Source organism: Humulus lupulus, chromosome 2, assembly GCF_963169125.1.
Source record: "Humulus lupulus chromosome 2, drHumLupu1.1, whole genome shotgun sequence".
NCBI classification, from domain to species: Eukaryota; Viridiplantae; Streptophyta; class Magnoliopsida; order Rosales; family Cannabaceae; genus Humulus; species Humulus lupulus.
Genome location: NC_084794.1, coordinates 134,583,340 through 134,605,264, shown reverse-complemented (window position 1 = coordinate 134,605,264; position 21,925 = coordinate 134,583,340). Strand labels below are relative to the sequence as shown.

The 21,925-nt window shown below is 33.8% G+C and overlaps 1 protein-coding gene across 1 annotated transcript; it reads right to left on the bottom strand.

Moving 5' to 3' along the window:
• Positions 1–6,394: 6,394 nt before the first annotated feature.
• Positions 6,395–9,183, bottom strand: LOC133818531 (protein PLASTID MOVEMENT IMPAIRED 15). The gene is made up of 3 exons (XM_062251446.1): positions 8,933–9,183; positions 8,581–8,712; positions 6,395–8,453 (listed from the first exon to the last, which is right to left on the bottom strand). The coding sequence occupies exons 2-3, from the start codon at positions 8,704–8,706 to the stop codon at positions 6,681–6,683; spliced, it is 1,899 nt and encodes a 632-aa protein (XP_062107430.1). The 5' UTR covers positions 8,707–8,712; positions 8,933–9,183; the 3' UTR covers positions 6,395–6,680.
• Positions 9,184–21,925: the final 12,742 nt, after the last annotated feature.

Sequence of the window (21,925 nt, the reverse complement as noted above, 5' to 3'; positions counted from 1 at the left end):
GGACACGGGCTACGGCATGCCTTAGCCTGTGTCTAGGCAAAATTCTGAGGCTTCCAAGCCTTTGAGTTTATGGGGGCCGCGACGCATGAGGAACAGGCCCACGGCTCGAGCCCCAAAACCCAGAAGCTCCATCATTTTCTGCGTTTTTCCCTGAGCCTAAACCACCAAATCACACCCCAAACAACATCTAAACCTAGAATTGAGTCTAGCATTCTCATCCACACAGCCTAGGCATCACAGCAACCCCAGAAATCATTCCATATCCTCACCAACACTCAAAACTAATCTTAAGTCCAACCCTCATGCAAGCTTTTAGTTCATAGCAGAATTAAACAGAAAAGATCAAGTTTGAACCCTTACTTCACTAAGAATTTGACCTGAGCTAACTCTCCAACACTTCTTGCTTCACAATCTTAATTCTTTGCCCCAAATTCTAAGCTTCACCACCAAAACTCCCCAAGCCACCAAGAGAGGGAGAGAGAGACATGAAAGAGAAAGAAAGATAGGCTGAGAGAGTTCTGCCTTTTGTCTTCTAAGCATCCAGTGGGTTCTAGTGTCTAAGGAAATCCAAGTCTATCCCCAGCTGCCTAAGTCAAAAAATGCCCCTAAGTCTATCCTTAATCCCTTAATTCCATCAAGGGCAATACCGTCATTTGCCACATCCCGCTAATTCCTCGAGTGTTCCTATAATTCCCCATTTAATCCCCGACATACTTAAACAATCACTAAATTGCTACTCGTTACCCGGTAATCCCGAACACGTAACATATTCCCATAATACCCCTAGGCTCTCCCCAAGCTAGGTATTCGACTCTGTTGTGACTATTTCGCTATTCCACTCCCTAGGACTGTCTCGGATCACACATCATAATAATATCACCACAATCTTGTGGTATCTAGTATAACTTATATATAATTCACATTTATTCGCTCAACGGGCCAAAATTACAATAATTCCCCTACTAACCAAAATGGGCCCACATGCATATCTAATTCATCTAAACATGTATTTCTAATCACATAATCATTTAATCTCATATTAACATAATTAAATCAATTATTGCCCTCCCGGCACGCTAATCAAGGCACTAAGCCTTATTACCAAATTTGGGACATTAGAGCCATTACTATGTGATTTATAAATGTGCCATTAACTCACAAATCGAGGTTTTAGGTTAAAAATGTGATTAAATCAAAATTAAGACTCATTTGACGAACGTTAATTATAAAAGATTTGGACATTCATTAAAGTCATGAAAGTTATACATTGGGATCCCAAAATATTGTTTCAAAAATGTATTACAATTCAAAAGTTACAATACAGTCGACTTAAGCGACAAAACCAACCATTTACAGTGAATTCCTCCAAACTACCCCGGTCGTGGCACCTAGGTAGGCCGAACATGTACACGCCACTCCACGCTCTCCAACTCATGGTTGCTCTACCTTTCCCTTGCCCTTACCTGCACCATAGAGCACCCGAGAGCCGAGGCCCAGTAAGAAAACTCAACACATAGCATATCACAATTCAATCTAGCATTAAACAACTTAAACATATAGCGGCCTATGCCAACCCAGGTGCTTTTCCAAGCACTGGATTCACGGTCTTCACCGAGTGGGCTAGTACAACACCCTTATAGGGTCTTGCCCTAGCGTCATGCATCCATCATGCATAATGTTGATCCTGACCTTTGTCATCCCCTGCCTTTGTCGTTCTCGGTCTTCGCTGTTTTTGGCCTTTGTCGTTTCCGGCCTTCGCCGTTCATTCACAGTCATACAAACATGGTATAACAAGTCATAAGAATTCACATAAAGCATTAAACACATATAATCGGGCCACACCCTACTCTACGAGCACAAAAAAATTTCTTACCTGTGTCCCGAGCTGACCGACTACTATGATCACGATCCCCTAAATCCGAGCTTTAGCGATAAAACCTAGTCACAATATAATAGTACATAACCATCACAATATAAATCAATTTTAAACCTTCGGAATAATAAACTAGCCTCCGGGACCTCGAATTCTACTAATCCGAGTAGTAGAATCCTTCCCGAGCCCTTAAAATTAAGTTCCCAAGCTTAAAACTCTAATTTGGCCAAAAACTCCCATTTGTGCTGCGACGCCCTCAATTAGAGTTGCGGCGCCCCCACATTAAGAGTCACGACCCTCTACAAGTCAGAGAGCCCAACTGTCAATTTCTCTAGACACACGCCGCGACACGTCCTATGCAGCGCCGCGGTGCTAAGGCGATTCAGCGAATCCTCATAGGCCCTTAAGTTCATGAGGGTTGTGACACTTAAGAACAGCGCCACGGCACGACCCTGTGAACCCAGAATTTCCACCGTTTTTAGATTTCTAAACCTGCAAATCGATCCAAACATGTTCTAATGCTAGAATTTAGTCCTAAAATACTTCCACTACACCTAGAGTAGTACATAAACCTGAAAACTTAACCAAAATCCTCACCAAAACCTAACTTAAATCTCTTGAGTTCAAACTCCCAAAACACTAGAAAAACAGTCCCAAAACTTAATTAAATTAAGGTTAGAGCTTACTCCAGCTGCGAATTGTGACCTTGGACTGCCTAAGACTTCCTCCTAGCTTGATTTCCCTAAGTCCCCAGCCTCAAATCCTCAATTCCTGAGAAAATTCCTTCAAAATTCCCAAAACTCCTCCAAGCACCAAGAGAGATAGAGAAGAACGTGAGAGAGAGAGAGAGAGAAAGAGAAGGGAAGGGTTGAGAGTGTTCTATTTCTTTCCTCAATGTTCTGATGAGATAAGTCCAACCAAGTCTACCCCTTAGACTCAAAATGACCAAATTTCCCCTAAGATCAATCCTAGCCCTTTAATACCACCAAGGGCAAAATCGTCTTTTACCATATTCCCGCTAATTCCTTGAGTGTTCCTATAATTCCCCATTTAACCCTCGACATACTTAAAAAAATTGCTAAATTACTACTCGTTATCTGCTATTCCCAAACACGTGCTACATTTCCAAAATACCCCTAGGCTCACCCCGAGCCAGGTATTCGACCTCATTGTGACTATTTTTCTATTCCGCTTCCTAGGATTGTCTCGAATCACACATCACAAATAAATCTCCAGAATTTTGTGGTCTTAAGCACAACACACATATAATTTACATTTATGCCCATAACGGGTCAAAGCTACAAATATGCTCCTATTAACCAAAATGGGCCCACATGCATATTTAATTCACCTAAACATGCATTTCTAATCACATAATAATTTAATCTACGTAATAACATAATTAAATCAATTATCGTCATTCTGGCATGCTAATCAAGGCACTAAGCCTTATTAGCAAATTTGGAACGCTACACCTCTACATAAATGTTTTAAGGGAAACTCCAAGAAATAACATTGATAACACTTATATTACTAAACATATACCTTCTTTCATGTTTCTCACAAAAATAACCTCAAACACACTTAAATTGACCTAAATGCCCATAAGAACCATTACACCTTCTTTTTTCTCCCATGATCAAGACAAGAGCTCATTTGCAGCTACCATCTCTTCTACTAATCTTCTTATCCAAATCATCATAACAAATATCTAAATTACAAAAAAATCAAAGACAGACTTCAAATGACAAAGAGAAACTCATACTTTATAGTTTTGACATCATTCTTTTTAAAAAATTAAAAAAAAACTCCTAAAATTGAAGGAAAAATGAGTATTTAAAGCAATTGATAATGAGTAAATATTTTTGTTATTTATAGGTTATAGGTATGTTATAAAATAGTTTTTTTGTACGATAGGGAATTGAACCCCCACCCCCTCCCCACACAATCACACACCCAACCACTTGAGCTAGCCCCAAGTGACATGTTATAAATAGTTTAGGTGTGTTTTTCGTACTGTTTCAAGCTTAAAAACCTACCCAAAAAAATTAATTTTATGTTTAGATGACGAGTTTTAATTTGAAATATGCGATTTAAGATTTTTTTTTAAGTTCAGACTTACTACGAACTTGGTACAGATTAAATATAGAATTGATACGTACTAGATTACACCTAGTTCGGACCTGTACGAACAAGGTTCACACCAGGTTTATAACTGACTCTCAAATAAATCTCTTTCTGTTATATTATTTTATAAATAATATAATATTTGATTAAATATTTATGTGACAAATAATAGAGTGTGTAACATATAGTGTGGAGTTACAATATTTGAGACACGATGGTCATAAGTTTTGTAACTCTCACATAAACACTCTCTTAATATGTAAAACGAGTTACATATTCATTTGAATTTGATGAGAGCTATTGTGTAGTTGTAACCCCCACTAAAGGTATTGTACCTTCCAAGGGGTTGATGGATGAGTTTCAAATTCAAAGGAGAGTGTAAACTCTATAAATAGAGGTCATTTGCTCACTTGCGAATAAGATTTTTCCATCCATTTTAGCACTTGGCTAGAAAATATAAGACTTGATCATTCCAGAGTGTTATTTCCTAAATTTTGAAAGTCCCTTAGTGCTACGAGAATATGAGAAATAAGTTTTTGGACAAAGATTTTGAACCTTGTTCAAATCTAGTGATCCTCACTACTCTTCACTTTGGTAGTGTGAGAGAGAGTTTATTTTCTTCCTTCATCCTTATTTCTATTGTGTTTATTTGTAGATTATTGTCTTGAGTTGTATTCTCTCTTCGTCTATCTTATCTCCATTTATTTGTATTTTCAAGTATTGAATTGTAACTTTATATCAATCTTATTATCTAATTGTATTCTTGTATTTAATTAATTTTGGTTTCTATTATTCCATTGAATTTATAATATTCTCTAACACTTTCTAATGTTTATAAGAGTATTTTTGTTACATAAGGTTATTTTGTGAGAAACGTGAAAGATGGTATATGTTTAGTAATAGGAGGGTTATTAAAGTTATTTTTTTAGACTTCTCTTTCTTAATAAGTTGTTTTCTGCCCATTTACCAAATATTTTTATTGTACAGCTCTTTCAAAAGTTGTACCAATTGGTCCAAAAAGTCCTTAAGAAGAGTTATTGAATAGTGAAAAACCTAAGTTTTAGCCTATCTTTCTAGTTTTACCATATTCATCTAGGTTGTATCTTGAAACATACATGAACATTAACAACACAATCAAAAGAGTGAACACACAAAATGACAAGCTTCGTCTACACTGAAAACTCATTCCAGCCGACTAGTGCTTGGGTTCCCTGAACCAGGGTAATAACTCTCACTATATTCAGAAGTAATTTTACATAAACCAGTTCAAGAATCAATATGTAAAAACTGTACAAACTCTGTCAAAATACAGTGAAGCTTTTTACCCTAAACAACCAAATCCCTTGGTTATAAACGCAAGATCCCCTTGCTTCAATGTTGAACTCCCTTCAACAATATCTCAAATCCGAAAACCTTCGGATCTATAGCATCAAGACCCAACTGAACACCTTCAGCAATCACGGCTTGATTCCAGTGCTTGCACAGAAAGCTTCGACCATCTTCAATGGAGTTTCTTACCAACACCTGCAAAAGTCAGTGAAAGAAAAAGAAAGAAAACAGAGCAAAAATATCCAATGCAATCTATCGAACGAAGAGAGTTGGTTATAACTAATTAACCAGCCCAATATATATCCTTGGCAGCAATTAGGTATAATCCCGAACCAACTAACAGCTGTAACTTACTAATAGCCTTGCTTTACACACATGCTGACGTGGACTCTAACTAAAAAACGAATAAACTCCAGACATAACAAAAGTCCATTTCAGACGCGACTGGACCTAATTTGTCATATACAAAATATTGGTCCTTACAAATAGATTTTTCTTTTATGAAAAAAAAAATTCCGAAATTAAACTTGATAATAGGTTTGGATTGAAAATTTTGGTAATTTCTTTTCAACTTATTTAGGTTGAATCCAAACTTGCCGGAGCTTGAGTTGTGTTATTTTACAGATCATATTACTGGTCTTATAAAAAGTAATAAGATTGCAAATTTTAATTACTCAGTGCAAAATTTTGAACAAGTCAAAAGTGGGCCTACAGCAATAAACTAGTGAGTTATAACCGTCGGGGTTATTACAAACTTAATTTTGTAGTCTTTCTTTCTTAGGAATCAGGGGAGTCAAAAAGTTCATCTTTTATGCTTCTTTTGTTTCCCAATGACATTGTTAGTCTTTTTCAACTCATCCATAGTACATTGAAATGATTATTCCCCACTTTTTTCTGTTTTTCCACATTCAAAAGGCAAACTGAAACAAGGTCAACAGGTAATCCAATTGCATAAATGTTATTCAGTAAGGCAGCATTGTTCTACAGTTAAAAATAGAAGGAAAAAAAATCTGAATATAAAAAAAATAAAAAAAAAGTTGCATACACTAAAATCATAACACAAACTAACAAATGAAGTTGTTACTCTCATAGTAACTCAAAGAAAATGTCAGAAATGACAACCAGGAGGATGATAATAAGCATAGTAAGAGGAGCATTTAATTTGTTGGTTGCCTCAAAAATATTCAACCACAATTATGTACATCATCAATACATCAATGAGCTTACAGCTTAACTTTTTCAGATTGAATCCTCACATTCACATATTCAACCTATCGTTATTTGATAGCCCAATATTGAAACTTAATAGGAGTTGGTTTATTTACTTGGCCAAGGAACAGTGTAGAAAAACCTATAAATTCTTGTTTGGCTTAGTCTTGAAGAACTTGGCAAGATCTGGTATCACCTGTCTTTTCTTCTTAACAAGGAAAGAATTCCGGCTCCCTGGTGAGGCAGATTTTCGATAAGTAGCTCGTCTAGATGGAGTCAAAGTCCCAATGTTATTGCCTCTAATGGATCTTTTATGCAATGCTAGTTGTAAGTTCTCTGGTGTTGCATTCTTTTCTCGTCTATTTCTCCAGTTCTCAAACTCTTTCTCAACCATATCTTTTGCTGAAATCGATCTCTCCATTCCATACGACTCCCTCTTTTCTTCCATCCTCATCTCTCTGATTTCTCTCTGAACTAAATCTGTCTTCATTAGAATTTCTTTCTCACTAGCCTTAATAGCTTCAGCCCATGCCTTTGCAGCTGCAACCTTTTTATCAGCAAGTTCTTCAGCTCCAATGGCATGTCCAGTCAAATATTCATATTCAAACTTCGAGATGGTAATTGAGGAGCTATGCTGCACTGAAGAACTTCTAGCTCCCATTGTATTCTCGATAAGAGATTTTAGATTTTCAAGAGCCAAAGCCTCTGATGATTTCACTGCTTCAAGCTCTAGCATTGCAGCTTGCAATTTTTCCTCGGTTATGTCTATATCCGATTCCATATTGTGAACTTCTGCCTTCATAGTTGCAGCCTCTTCATCAGCAACGCGCTTTTCTTTCTTTGCAGCTTCAGCTTCTACCTTGAGTTTTTCAAGAGTGATTGATAGATTAGCTGCAATTGACTTAGCCTTTCTCTCAGCAGCAGTTACAGATTCCAACTTGGATTTTGCTCTGAGTAGCTTTGAGTTAAGATTCTGTACAGTTAACTCTCTGTTCTTTTCAATTTCCTCAAATCTAGCTGTCTCGGTCCTGACATGTTTTAGCTCATTTCTTATGATATCCATCGAGGCCATGTACTGGAAACCTTCTTCTTTAACTAAAGTCAGCTCTTGCTGTGCTGCTTCCAATTCTTTAGTGACTGTCTGCAAAGAAAGTGAAGCATCCAAGTCCGTTTCTCCTCCTTGGGAGCTTGCTTCTGAACCTTTCATGCTCTTATTTCTTTGAGCTCTCTGTTCCATTTCCTTTACAAGCATCAATTCGTTCTGTAACACCTCGACATCAGCCATTGTTGCATCCAACTTGGGCTGAAGCTCTTTAGACTCTTCAATGTCATCAATAACGCCCTTAATTTTCTTCCTGGTTTTCTCAATGGCAGATGAGAAACAAACAGCTTCCTTTTCTCTTTCAGCCTCAATTTCTTCACACTCTTTCAAAGCCTCAATCCTGGCCAACTCAACCAAAACATGCTCCTCATTTGCTTCCTCAATCTCCTTTTTGACAGCCTCCATAGAGCTTGAACAAGATGATATTCTCGATGTTGCGGCCTTGATCTGATTCTCTGCCCGCAATTTCTCTGCTAAAATAGCAGCCATATCCAGCTTAAGCATGCGCAATTCTTGCTTGACAGTCTCCAATTCCTTTATAACTTCTGCATATTTATAATTTTCCACATTCACAAAGGCCAAAGTCCCTTCATGCCTTGTTGATTTCCTCAACGTTTCAGTCTCTTGCTTCCGAGCCTTCGTTTTGGAGTCTGACTTTCTTATCAATGAAGATAAATCTCTCACCGTCCTTTTTGCATCAAAGAGCTCAGATTCAGCCTGAGCTTTCATAGAGTCAGCCACATCTCTGGTTCCCTTCAATCTACCTATGTCCCTCTTTGCCATATGCAGTTCTCTTGTTCTTGAGTATGATTTCTATAAACATAAATTTTTTTCCAAAAAAACAGAAATGACAAAGCAAATTTCAGAAGAGAATGCAAAATAAGTGTTCTTTTACAGTGTAATTGTGGAAATGGGGTTTCCATAGTTTTAAGAATTATACCTCTTCAATTTTCATCTGGGACTTCTTCAATGAAGAATTATCTTCATGAAACCTATCGCCATAAATTTTAATGGCAGCTTTAGTAGACACCCCAGTTCTTCTCTCATCAGACTCTCCTCTATTCATAATGACCTGCAAGTAAGCTCCAGTTCAAGACTCAATTTTTAAGCTCAAATAAAAATAAAACTCAAAAAGTAGATTCTGGGTTGTTTTTAAACTCGCATGCAACTAGTTACTTTCTGTCTCTTCTTTCTTTCTAAGTTCGAAAGAGATGATATAAGTGCTAGTCTTATCAACAAGAAAAGGTTCAAGCATAATAAATGAAGGCAAGAAATGAAGAACATATACTTACAAAGAGTGTTATTATGGTACTAGTGACTGAATGTTTCTTCTATTGAAGCTGTTCCATTAGCTAAGTTGGAGAGGTTTTCGAGTGTGAGCCATCCCTAAAGAGGAATCTATAGATAAAACGGCTGTAAGAGTAGTGTGTACTGTGGTGATTGGTTGGTATTGGGAACATCGCCAGCCATTTGATTATTCCCTTTTTCAGGTTTTATTAGATATTTTTTTTTAATGATCTCTTGGAATTGGTCCCCTCTCGAGGTTGATTTCTTTAGAGGTTCTTAGCAAAATCTTCAATCCTAACAAATTCACGTCATGCTTTAAGAATATTTCTTTATATTTTTGTTAGTACTAAACTACATTACTAATTCTAATTGCCATGCTTCACATCATTGTATATTCCAATCATTCATTGGCTTTTAGTATATATTTTACACACTAAAGGCAACTACTTTGTTTGTCAGTTTACAAATTATTCCCTGTTGAATCTTATTTCATGAAAGTTTAAGCAGTTTCATAAAACCATGATATTATCAAATAATGATTATAATTGTAATGGATGATTAGTTATCCTTATAGAATTCTTACTTTATATTTCAAAATCCAATATCTTATTTCACTTAATTAGTGCAACAACTCCAGCTGGTCGTAATAGTCAAACAAGAAAAACTTTACTAAAAAAATTGAATCCCAAAAATTGAATCCTCGATGAATCAAAAAACAGTGTTTAGCTGGCAAGGAAGAATAAAAATCAGTTAAGTTCGAGATAAAAATCCATTAATCTTCAACTAATCAAAACGGTAAAATAAAAATGAAGTTTGTGTTTGTTAAAAACAAAAAATGAAGCTTGTGGAGTTTGGACAAAATAATTGAATGCTATTTGTTTCAATATAACAAGTTTTCATTTATTTATTTTATTTTGTAAACAAGACAAAGCTTATAAAATGACATGTTTTGGCAGTTGTGAAAATGAGTATTTTATCGGTGGTAATGACTCTGTCACAGAAATCGAAGGCTGAAAAATTGCCACGATTGTAGATGCCAAACCACATTCACATCGAACTGTGACAGCAAATTCATTGACAAATGGGCCCAAATAATCCCAAACACCAAAATTATTCCCGTGTGTAATATGTCTAAAAAAAACTATCTTAAGAAGTAGAAAACTTTACCTTTGAGAGAGATTAAGTTCGAAATATATTTATGAGATTAGTTTAGGATTATAAATAATGGCCGAACATTTTAGCACATTTCGAAATCGGCACGAACACTACATGACAAAGAAAAATATGGATTTGGGTCTAACAATACTTGAAATTGCAAATTGACACGAAGTGATATGACGTGACATAGGTTTGAGCACGACACAACAAACCTGAAAGCACGAGCAGACTAGCTCGAAAGTACGACACAATAAAAAGCCTGATATTTTGATATTAATAATAATAAAAAAAATTATTTGACAATTATATATAAATTAAAATGATAATAAAAGTCTATTATTTTTCTCAATTTTATAATTAAAATAATTATAAAATATAAATTAAAATAATATTATTTTGTTTTAAGATTTGCGAGTTAAAAAATTGAGCATTTATTTGTAGGTATTCAAATTCTAATAATTATCTTTAATATAATTTTGTGTAAAATATTGCTGAAAAATATATAAAAATATCTCAAATTATAATTTAGATAAAGAGATATGTTTTAGATTGGTGGTTAACCATTGATGGTTAAAGAGAAGGTGGGGGGTTCAATTCCCCATCCTCATTTTTTTTAGCAATAATAAAATTGGCTTAAACATGAGCCTAAAAGTGGGTTCAAATAAGGAAAATGAGTTGGCTCGATTGGAGCCGACACAACATGGGACGTGCTGCGTTTACCCCTTCAAATATGGGTTGGACTAGCACGACACAAATTTTTATACGGGTTCAGTTTGACATGACTCGAATTATTCGAAGGCACAAAAATATGGGTCATGTCGGGTTGGGTCGACCCACATTTACAGCTATAAATAAAACACATGTATTATAAATACCACTTTTGTATCAGATCGAGTCAGTGTACCGCACTATCTTCTTAAAACAATTATGCCTCCTCACTAAGTGCTAAATGATTTAGGGTTGTACAAAAAATTTTGCAGCCCGCCCAACCTGAATAACCAACCCAAAAAATTCAACAAAAAATGCAACCCGAAAAACCCAACCTTCATTTCAAACCGCCCAATTATTATATTGGGCGGGTTAAAATTTTGGGAAACCCGCCCAATGTAACCCGACTCGTCCAATTAAGGATTTGTGTATTTTTTTTAATTTTATATTTATTTAAGTATTAATTATACATATATAAAATAAAATTCAAATTATATTTTTTTTTTATAAAAAAAACCTTATATTTTAAAGTAACAATTATTTTAGTTACAAATACAAACTAAAAATAGAGGAAAAAAAATTAGTGAAAAATTATTTTTTTTAGAAAAAAATTAAAAAAAATGTTTTGGCGGGCTAACCCGCCCAAACCAATGGTCGAGTTGAACTTCAATGTTTTTTTAATTTGATGGGTTACGGGTTGAAAAATACCAACTTGATTATAAATTTGGGTTTGTCAAAAACTCACCCAACCTGCCCAAACCAACAAATGAACACCCCTAAAACGATTGCTAACGCAATTGTCTCCCAGGATAAAACTGTCTATGATTAGTAGCTAAACACCTTGCTTCTACCCCCAACAAACTGACCAATGCTTAAGAACACTACCAAGATCTGACTAGGACTAAGAGAGCTTCGACGCCATATGATATTGACTCAGATGAGCTTCAACAAGGAACCAAGAGAATTTTGACCAAGAGAGAGATAAAGAATTTTGACAATTGAGAGAGAGATTTTCGAATGGTGTGTGAAACAATGAGGTGAAACCCTCTATTTATAGCCTTCAAGGGGGACCAAGTACTTGAGAATCAAACAAACAAATTGGGTAACTTCCCAAAAAGTCAATTTCGGGTAACTGCCCAAAAGTTGAAGTAATTTTTGTGTAAGGCAAGGATGAGATCTCTCAGATTCATTTCTAGAGTGTTCTAGAATATTCTAATTAAATTTGGAAGGAAAAATAAATTTTGGGTTGCAAAAGAAGCTCAATGCAGATTGGGCTTTTTGGGCCTACATTCATGCACGCATGATTGGTGAGCGCACACAAGTCACATGCATTTTTACTCCACTCACAATGATTTGCATCCCCTGCACGCGCAAGAAAGACCTCCTTACTTATCAACTTACCAAGCTAAGGATATAGAATTCTATATACACTCCTTTGAAAGAGTACTCAATTTTCCACGTGGGACTAACACAAATCTCATTATTTTCCCTTATCATTTTGCCTACTTTATGTGACAATTTCTCATTCACCCCATAACCATTTTGAGCATATTACTACTTGATTTTTATGTACTCATGGAGGATAATACAAATCTCCAAAGATATCTCACTAATAACAAGTGAGTCTCAATAAAAATCATGTCTCAAAATGTTACTTTAAAATTATGTTACACATTATTTTTCCAACATAATACCCAATGTTAACTTTACAAGCTTTACAATGTTAACTTTACTTTAAAATTATGCCACTTATGATAACTTTACAAGCTTGACTCTATTTATGTAATGTAGTTTAGAATTATAGATGTTTCCTATACGAATGCCTAAAAGATTTAAGAGTATTCTAGTATTTCTTGAGACTATATATATAGATAGAGATATCCAAGTAGGTCTGAATCATGTCTTTTAATCTCAAAGTTGTTGCAGCCCCAAATTAGTAGAAATTAAATGATGGCTTCTACTAAAGATCAAGTTCTACAAGTTAGCAAATATTGTTGGAAATTGCATTAAATGATCAGGTACTGAGTTTATATTTCAAATGAATTTCCTTTTGTTTCCACACTTGATTTAATAGTATTGAAACTTGAAAGAGCATGGTTATATATATATAGTAACTCATAGTTATACCATTAAGACAAAATAGAAAAACACAAATTTTGGTGGAGCATGAGCCTATACATATAATATAATCTAATTTAAACAAATGAGGTGCACACCAACCGTTTGTTAAATGGCCTCTCGAAACTCTGTTATTGTCATTTGTATTAGTTCTATTTTGGATGCAATAAGTTAAAATGGTTGATCTTGCCATTTCTTTCATTTTATTTACCAGCTATTGCTGTCACATAAAACTTAAATTAGTTATCAGTTGTGTTAGTGTTGAATTTATTCTTCAATGTATTTATGAGCTTATATGCCTGTGGTTGTGCATTATGTAGGCTGATCGTTCTCAATTTATTTTGGTCTATGTGTATTATTAATTTTCATCATGTCCTAATGCAATTTGTGCTATTTGGTAAATGCCTTGTTCTAATTACAATTCATTTATCAACAAATTTATACCTACGATTCAAGACTAGACTATTTAATTGTTGAAAAGATTATTTGGTCTAAACTTGCTAGACTAAAATAATTTTTTTAGTTTCATTTGGTTGATATTGTCTTAAGGAAAACTTTTTTAGTAATGATTTATGTTAAGATTTATCATTGTATTTATGTGAATGAACATATATTACAGATTTGTTCTCTATTTTTGTTATGCCCTTGACTTTAACTCTGTTTTTTGTTGAGTTTAAGTGTTTTGATCATAATAATGAATATATCATTATTTTTACCTAAACCAACATTTACTTATTAATGAATTTTATATCTTGCTAATTACTGAGATGATATATGGGTGCCGAGCAATAATTTTTTAAACTATTTGAGTCTTGTTTGTAGGCCTGATTTGATTTATATATTTATATATATAGAAAGGAAGAAATAAAACTATCTCCTTTTTAATAGCAAGTATTCGTTTTCTTTTAAAATTAGTGGGGTTAAAAAATTACATGAAAATTTGCACATGAAATTTTTTATATGTATATGTATGCTATTTGTTGCCATTCCTTATTTGTGTGTGTATATATATATATATTATTTAGTATTGATTAGACATGATGCATATTACTTTCTCTTTATATAAGGAAAGAAACCACACCTAATGCCAATAACACAGTGATGGGTCAAACTTGGTTAATGTCATACCATTTCTTGTGAGTAAAATTTTCATTTAGTATTAATTTTACTTATAGCTTATGATGTTCATTTTAATAACTTTGTTTTAAATGCAGACGTCACTGGATGTTAGTGATCATTGATTCAGATGACCATACATGTTACTATCTTGATCCACTTAGAAAATCTCCTCCAAATGATTTGAAAAACCTTATGAATAGGTAATACATTTGAAACTCATTTTAGAATATAATATGGTTATTTGATATGGAAATAAAAAATTAATATTCTCTTCATATTGATGTATATATAGTGTCTCTTCACACATTAAGCGAAAAACATGAAAGAATGAAAAAAATTACAAGTGGAAAATAGTCAATTGCCCTTGTCAAACATCGTCAGTAGAGTGCAACTTTTATATCATAAGGATGATGAAGGACTATTGCTTGAATGAGACACCCATGCGATGACTAACTAGTAATGTAAGTGTATTTATTATTATTGAACTACAATTCTATTAAACTTAATTTCTGACTTATTTTTTTATTTTTGTTTTGTAGTGTGGTGGGAAAAATACATATACACTTGGCAAAATTAATAAAACTCGAAATGAATGGGCAGCCAAGCTTCTTGAGCGAATGAGTTATAGCTAGAGTAACTTTTGAAATCAAAATTAAAAAAATATACTAATTGTAGTTTTTAGTTAGCACTTACATAGTTATTCCAAGTGTATATTTTGATCTTGTTATTTTTAGATTTGGAACATACTGAGTTCTATTGATTTTATCTGCCTATTGATTCTGTCCGAACTATGTTGTAATTACACATAAATTTATGAATGAATATAGTGGTTGAAAATAGAAAAATGAAAAAATTCTCATATTCTACATGGGACGTCAATCTCCACAAAAGTGTCGTCTTATGTATTGCAGGAGACGATGCTTGCACATAAAGTGTCAACTCATGTACTCTAGGAGGATGACGCTTGAGTAGGAATTGTCGTCTCATTTATTGTAGTGGATGACGCTTGCACAGAAACTGTTGTCTCATGTACCACAAGAGACAACATTTGTATATGAATCATCGTCTCATGTACGACATGAGATGACACTTTTATTTAAACTGTCGTTTCATGATTTACATGGCATCACATTGCATGGAACGACGGTATTAGAACCGACGTATGAGAGTCCATACGACGGTTTAAAACCATCGTCCCATGTCAATTTTGTAGTAGTGATTACTTGTTTTCTCCAAGATTACTAGTTTTCTCTCTCTCTCTCTCTCTAGCCTTGACTTACATTAAGATCCAAGGCTTATGAATCCCAATATCATTCCATTATATTAGCTTTAAGCAATCTCAAGAAGGAGGCTAGGAATATATATTTTCAAACAACAAATCTTCATTTGTGTCCAGCCTTATTCCATTTTGTGATTCATATAATATCATAATATTTATGATTTTATGTAATTTGTTTTTCTCTCCACAAAGGTCTATTATTTCTCTTGATCTAATTTGTATTATTCTATAATTAAATCCATGGTTTTATTGTGATTAAATATTTCTAAATTCATGTTATAATTATTTAATTACTTATTCTTTAATTATCAAGATTTGCATTCATACTTTGAATATGGTTCTTGATTATTCTCTAGGGTTTGAAAGAATGAATTAATTCCCATTATTCATTGTTGGATTAGAAAGTGTAAACCATAGATCCCCAACAATAAAAAATCTCCATCTCTAATTACTTTCTTTTTGTGTTTTGCATAATCAACAATGAGGGAAATTCGTTCATCTTCTACAATCTTCAAATCTTGGCTTCAAGATTTGGTTTGTGTTGAACACATAACCATGAGGGATCAAAGAAAATTCTATTTGGATATGTGCTACATGAATGTGATTATGGATTCAAAGTTTTCATCAACAAAGGATGAGACTACTTTATGGGATTACAAACTTAAGGCGATTGATATCATTGAATTCCTTATTTCTAAATGTGTAGATTTCAAGAATTTGAATGAATTGTGTTTGCTGCCATAATTTTGTGAGTTTGAGTTTATTGTTTATGTTAAGAGTAGAATGATGAATGTAAATGAAAAATTCAAGGGTTATTGTTATACTTGTTTTGTTTGTAAAATAATTGATCATCATGTGAGATATGGTAATTGTAAAATTAACCACAATAAGATTAGGGTTAAGACAATTGATGTTGAGATCGTTGTACTTGTAAATGAATTTTATTGTGCCACCTTAATTGATGATAATATCTTTGCGGCCTTAATTAAATTTAATGCATTCAATGAGGAATGCATTGTAACCCTAATAGAGAATAATGCATTCAATGAGGAATGTATGATAACTCTAAAAGAAATTGACATAGCTTATGCATGTAGTGATGATACTAATGCAACCTTAAGAGAAGGTAAACATGTCAATGCAATTGATGTTGAGATCATTGCAAATTTGAGTGAAGTTAATGCAAACCAAGGGAAGGTGTAAGGATGGTCGTATGAAACTTGTGCTCCATTCATGCAACCTCTGATAAAACTCTTTTCAAAACCTTTGAAAGTGCAAATGATGGATTTAAAGTCCAAATGGGAAATGAAAATAGATCCAAGGTACTTTGAAGGGGCTACATTGATTTGTGTTTCTCAAAGGGAAAGAAAGTGACCCTAACAAATATTTTTTATGTTCCCAATATGAATGGAAACATTATACTTGGAAGTTAATTGGGTAAATCCAGTATTAAAATGGAGTTTGAATATGGTAAACTCATTTGACTAAATATGACATTTTTGTGGGAAAGAGTTATTCATGTGATGAGATAATAAAAATATGTACTCTTGATAATGACATTAATAATATGACATCTAATTCTTGTAATGTGAATAATTCAGTTCTATTACATTGTGGCATAATAGACTTGCTCATATAAGTTATAGAACAATTAAAAGAGTTGTTAAATGTGGATTAATTAATTGTGATGTGAATGAACATGATAAATGTGAACTATGTGTTGAATCTAAAATGGTTAGAATCCTTTTCCAAATGTTGATAGATGTTCAAACTTACTAAATTTAATACATAGTGATTTATGTGAATTAAATGGCATGTTGACTACAGGAAGAAATAGATACTTCATAACTTTTATAGATGGTTGCTCTATCAAGAGTTCACGAATCTTTTTTGTATAAATCAACGATCTTCATATTCTTATTATAAAAGCTCACACCTTGATCTTTTAGACCAATCCTCAAACACACAAGGACGTGTGTGGGTACGTAGGGTTCAAATATATATTTAGACTCTCTAAATGTACTCAACACATGAGATCTAGAGATGATTGAGAAGAGAGATGATATAGAAATTTCTATAGCTTTTGGTTTAGGAAATTCTATCGTTTATTTTCTTGAGAGAGAGTCTGATAGTCAAAACAACTTCTAAAAACTTCTTCTGAAAGTATCGCTTCTTTCAAGTTTATAAAGATAATTAACTAATTTAATTAATCTTTATTTTATATAAAATAAAATTGATCAGTTACTACTTATTTAATAATTTAATTTAATTCATATTTAAAAAGAATAATTAAATAAACAAATAAGTTTGACATTTAAAATTCAAATCCCAGGAATATTTATATCCCTGAGTGGCGCCACACACACTCACTACACAGTGAGTGTGTCATGAGCCACAATAGGGTTTTCCATAATTTTATTATTTGTTTGTTTAATTAATGTTTAAGATAATATATTTATCCCAAAATAAATATCAATTAATTAAAAATTAACTTTATCTTAAAATATCAGCTTTAAATAAATAAATAAATAAAAATCTTATTATAAATATCTTATAATAAGATAATTATTAATCGCATTATATTAATCCAAACATGATTACTATTTATTTTATCATATAGTTTTTCAAAATAAAAACTTTACAGTTAAATAATTAATTAATTCATAATTAATCAATCGCCCATAATTATCACATAATTATTTCATTGCCTTGAAAATTAATTCCTTTGCAATTTAGTCATTCTCTCTACAAATCTTCCTTATGACATCCTTATCCTTGACAGTGTAGGACATTGGTGATCTGGGGACTATAGACCTATAATAGGAAGCTCCAATAAACCATATTATTAATTAAAGTCTTTAATATAATAATACTCATTATTGATTCCATAATTACTCCACTATAAATATGGAATTGTACTCTAAGTATTTATAGAATTAGATTTACAGAGATTTCTTTTTAGTCCATTGATATAATCAAGAAATGTATTTATGTCATCCATTTATTGGTTCGTTAATTAGAGCTGGTCAAAATTACTATTTTACCCTTCTAATTACCTCTTGATCCTTAAGTACCATTAATTCAATAGCAAATAATTAATCTATAATCAAATTATAGATTTGAGCTTAATAATTATTCAGTTCTAGAACTAACCCTTAAGGGAACCAATATTCGATCCGTAAGGAAAGTATGGATTCCATTATTGTAAATCATGTTCCCAGCCATTCATGATATTGAATCTCTAAAAAAAAAGTCATTAGCCTCATTATACTAAGATACCTTAATAAGTGAATCTAAAGATCCAATAAACACAAATATGAGTTCATGAATACTCATGATTTAGACTGATCTACAAATGATCATCTTTTATGGTAAGAATTAAATCTTTATGTCAAACAGTAAGTTTATAAAGATAATTAATTCTCATCAGTCTTGTCATATATAATCTCTATTATATACAACACATTTACTAAGATGTTTATCCACATCAGTAATTTAGATCTAGATCACTTGCATCCTGCATGCTTAGTAAACCGCAGTAGTAACTATTCATTAAAGATTCCTTACTTTAATATGTTATTGACTATTTTATTCATTATAAGTGATCTTAATTCTCTCGTACTTATACAAGATCATATTCTCATAAATGAATATGGAATTTTATTGATATTATTATATAATAAATTCAAACAATAATTATAATATTCAAAGATAATAAAAATGTACTTTTATTTAAATCAATAAAATGTCTTTACATGCTTTTAGGGTATTAATCCTAACAATCTCCCACTTGCCCTCAAATCAAGTGAGGCATCTCCCTTAATCCTGTGTTGCATACATGACCCATAAACGACTTTGCAGAAAGTGTCTTGGTAAACGGGTCTATTAGGTTTTGTTTCGAGGCTATCTTCATAACAGTCACATCACCTTGGTGCATAATCTCTCTAACCATATGGTATTTTCTTTCTATATGCTTTCTTCTCTTGTGGCTTCTAGGTTCCTTGGAGTTAGCTACTGCTCCACTATTGTCACATTACAGGATTAATGGCTTATCCATATCTAGAACTACTTCCAGATTAGTATAAAACATCCTTATCCAAACCACATCCTTAGCTGCTTTACAAGCTGCTATATACTCGACTTCCATGGTTGAATCCGATATACTGGATTGTTTAATACTTCTCTAGACCACATCTCCTCCACCAAGAGTGAACACGGACCCAGACATCAACTTACGACTGTCCTTGTATGATTGGAAATCAGAATCAGTGTACCTAGTAGGGTTTAGCTCACCCCTGAATATACAAGCATATAATTTCTCATTCTCCTAAGATACTTGAGAATGTGCTTTCCTGCAATCCAGTGTTCCAAACCATGATTTGATTGATAACAACTCACAATCCATATTGCATAGCATATGTCGGGCCTAATACACAACATAGCATACATAAGATTCCCAACTACTGAAGCATAGGGATACTTTCTCATGCCCTCTTCCTCCGGAGGTGTCTTTGGACATTACTCTTTGGAAAGAGTAATTCCATGTCTGGTCGGTAACTGACCTTTCTTGAAAGTTTGCATAGAGAACATTTCGAGCACCTTATCTATATAATTAGCTTGAGAAAGTGCCAAGATCTTGTACTTCCTATCCCTTAAGATTTGGATTCCCAGTACATAGCTTTCCTCGCCCAAACTTTTCATTAGGAACTTTTCAACTAACCACTTCTTTACGTTTGACAGTGTCCCTACATCATTGTCAATGAGGAGAATGTCAGCCACGTAAAGAACTAGGAAAATCATCACTTTTCCTTTGATATGTTTATATACACATGCTTTGTCAACATTCTGTTCGAAGCCATATGTTTTAATTATTTAGATGCTTTCTTTAATACATAAATGGATTTCAGCAACTTACACACCTTTTGATCTTCCCCACTTTTGATGAACCCTTATGGTTGTACCATATAGATACTTTCATCAAGATAGCCATTAAGGAAGGTTGTCTTGACGTCCATCTTCCATATCTCATAATCATACATGGTAGCAATGGATAAGAGGATGCGAAAGGATTTCAACATGGTCATAGGAGAAAATGTTTCTTCATAATCAACACCTTATCTCTGAGTGTAACCTTTGGCTACTAGCCTTTCTTTGAAAGTGTAACACCCTGGTTACTCCAAGACCGTTATTGTGAGCTTTGAACCATGCTTAACTCGCTAATCGAGTCATTTGGTTATAAACGTGCATCTAGGTATTATTAAAAGGCTAAGGTGAAAAACCAATCAAAAGGATATATTTTATTTAAAACATAAAACTGTTCATGGGCCCATAAAAAATGTTTACAAGTTATTTACAATCCAAAATGGTTATTAAATTGTAAAATTACAACCTGCTAACCTAAGTGGCAAAAATAGGGTTAATCCCCTAGTTCCTCCGAGAAACTCCTTGGCCGTGGTGGTCAAGCGGTCGCATATGTACACATTGCCACCTAAGCTCTCCACTCAAGGTTAGGTGAGCTTTTCTTTCCCTTTACCTGCACCACATAGCACCCATGAGCCAAGACTCAGCAATAAAACTCATTACTGCATGTATATAATATCAAATGATGATCATGATAATCATACAAAGCTTATAGACCTAAACAGATGAGTGAATATCACTTCAAGGTTTTGGTAACCTTGCTGAGGCTTGTAGCCCTAATCAGATGAGTGACTAATGAGTAAGTCACTAGCTTAAACAAATGAGTGACTGATGAGTAAGTCACTTGCTTGAATCAGTTGAGTGACTGATGATTAAGTCACTAACTTAAACAAATGAGTGGCTGATGAGTAAGTCACTAGCTTGAATCAGATGAGTGACTGATGAGTAAGTCACTAGCTTGAATCAGATGAGTGAGTCACTAACGTGAGCTCAGCACCCATAGCCATGTGATAATGTAGTCACTTGGACCTTCTGGCCCTGGTTTTAAGTGACTAGCCATAGGCTAGACAAGCGCTTTTAGTTTTCATCGAACTTGAGGTCGGTCCGGCATTAATGCTCATGATGATTCATTCAATGCTGATGTCAATTAGATATAATCTTTTCATCTTGCGTTAAACACGCTAAAACCATTCTTGACTTATGAGTCAATACCATACGACCAGTGCTCAGTACTACTGCCGAACTTGACTAATGAGTAACAGCTTCACAGTTAATACTAACATCATTTCTGATTCTGACTAATGAGTCAGTGCCATTCACAAGTAAGCAAGATTTACTAAGCATTTGATATGCAATCATTGTCCACATTTAAACACTCAACATGCTTCAATAATAACCATGCATGTCACATATGGGGTGTAGTTTTCATACCTTTGGTTTGAGCGAGAAATAGTAAAAGAACGACCCTTGAGAATGATCGACCTTTTGATTCCTTAGCGGTTACCATGTCACCCTAGCACCCCAGCGCTATTGGCAGAGTAGAAAGGCGCATGGCTAGCGCTGTAGCACCCAATGATGGGCACTGTAGCACTACAACCAGGGTTTTCAACCCTGGTTTTTCCCTCCTTTGACACCACCATTTCCAATCTGAACAAAAAGCTTCTAAACCTCATTTAAAGTCCCAAATGAACCCAAA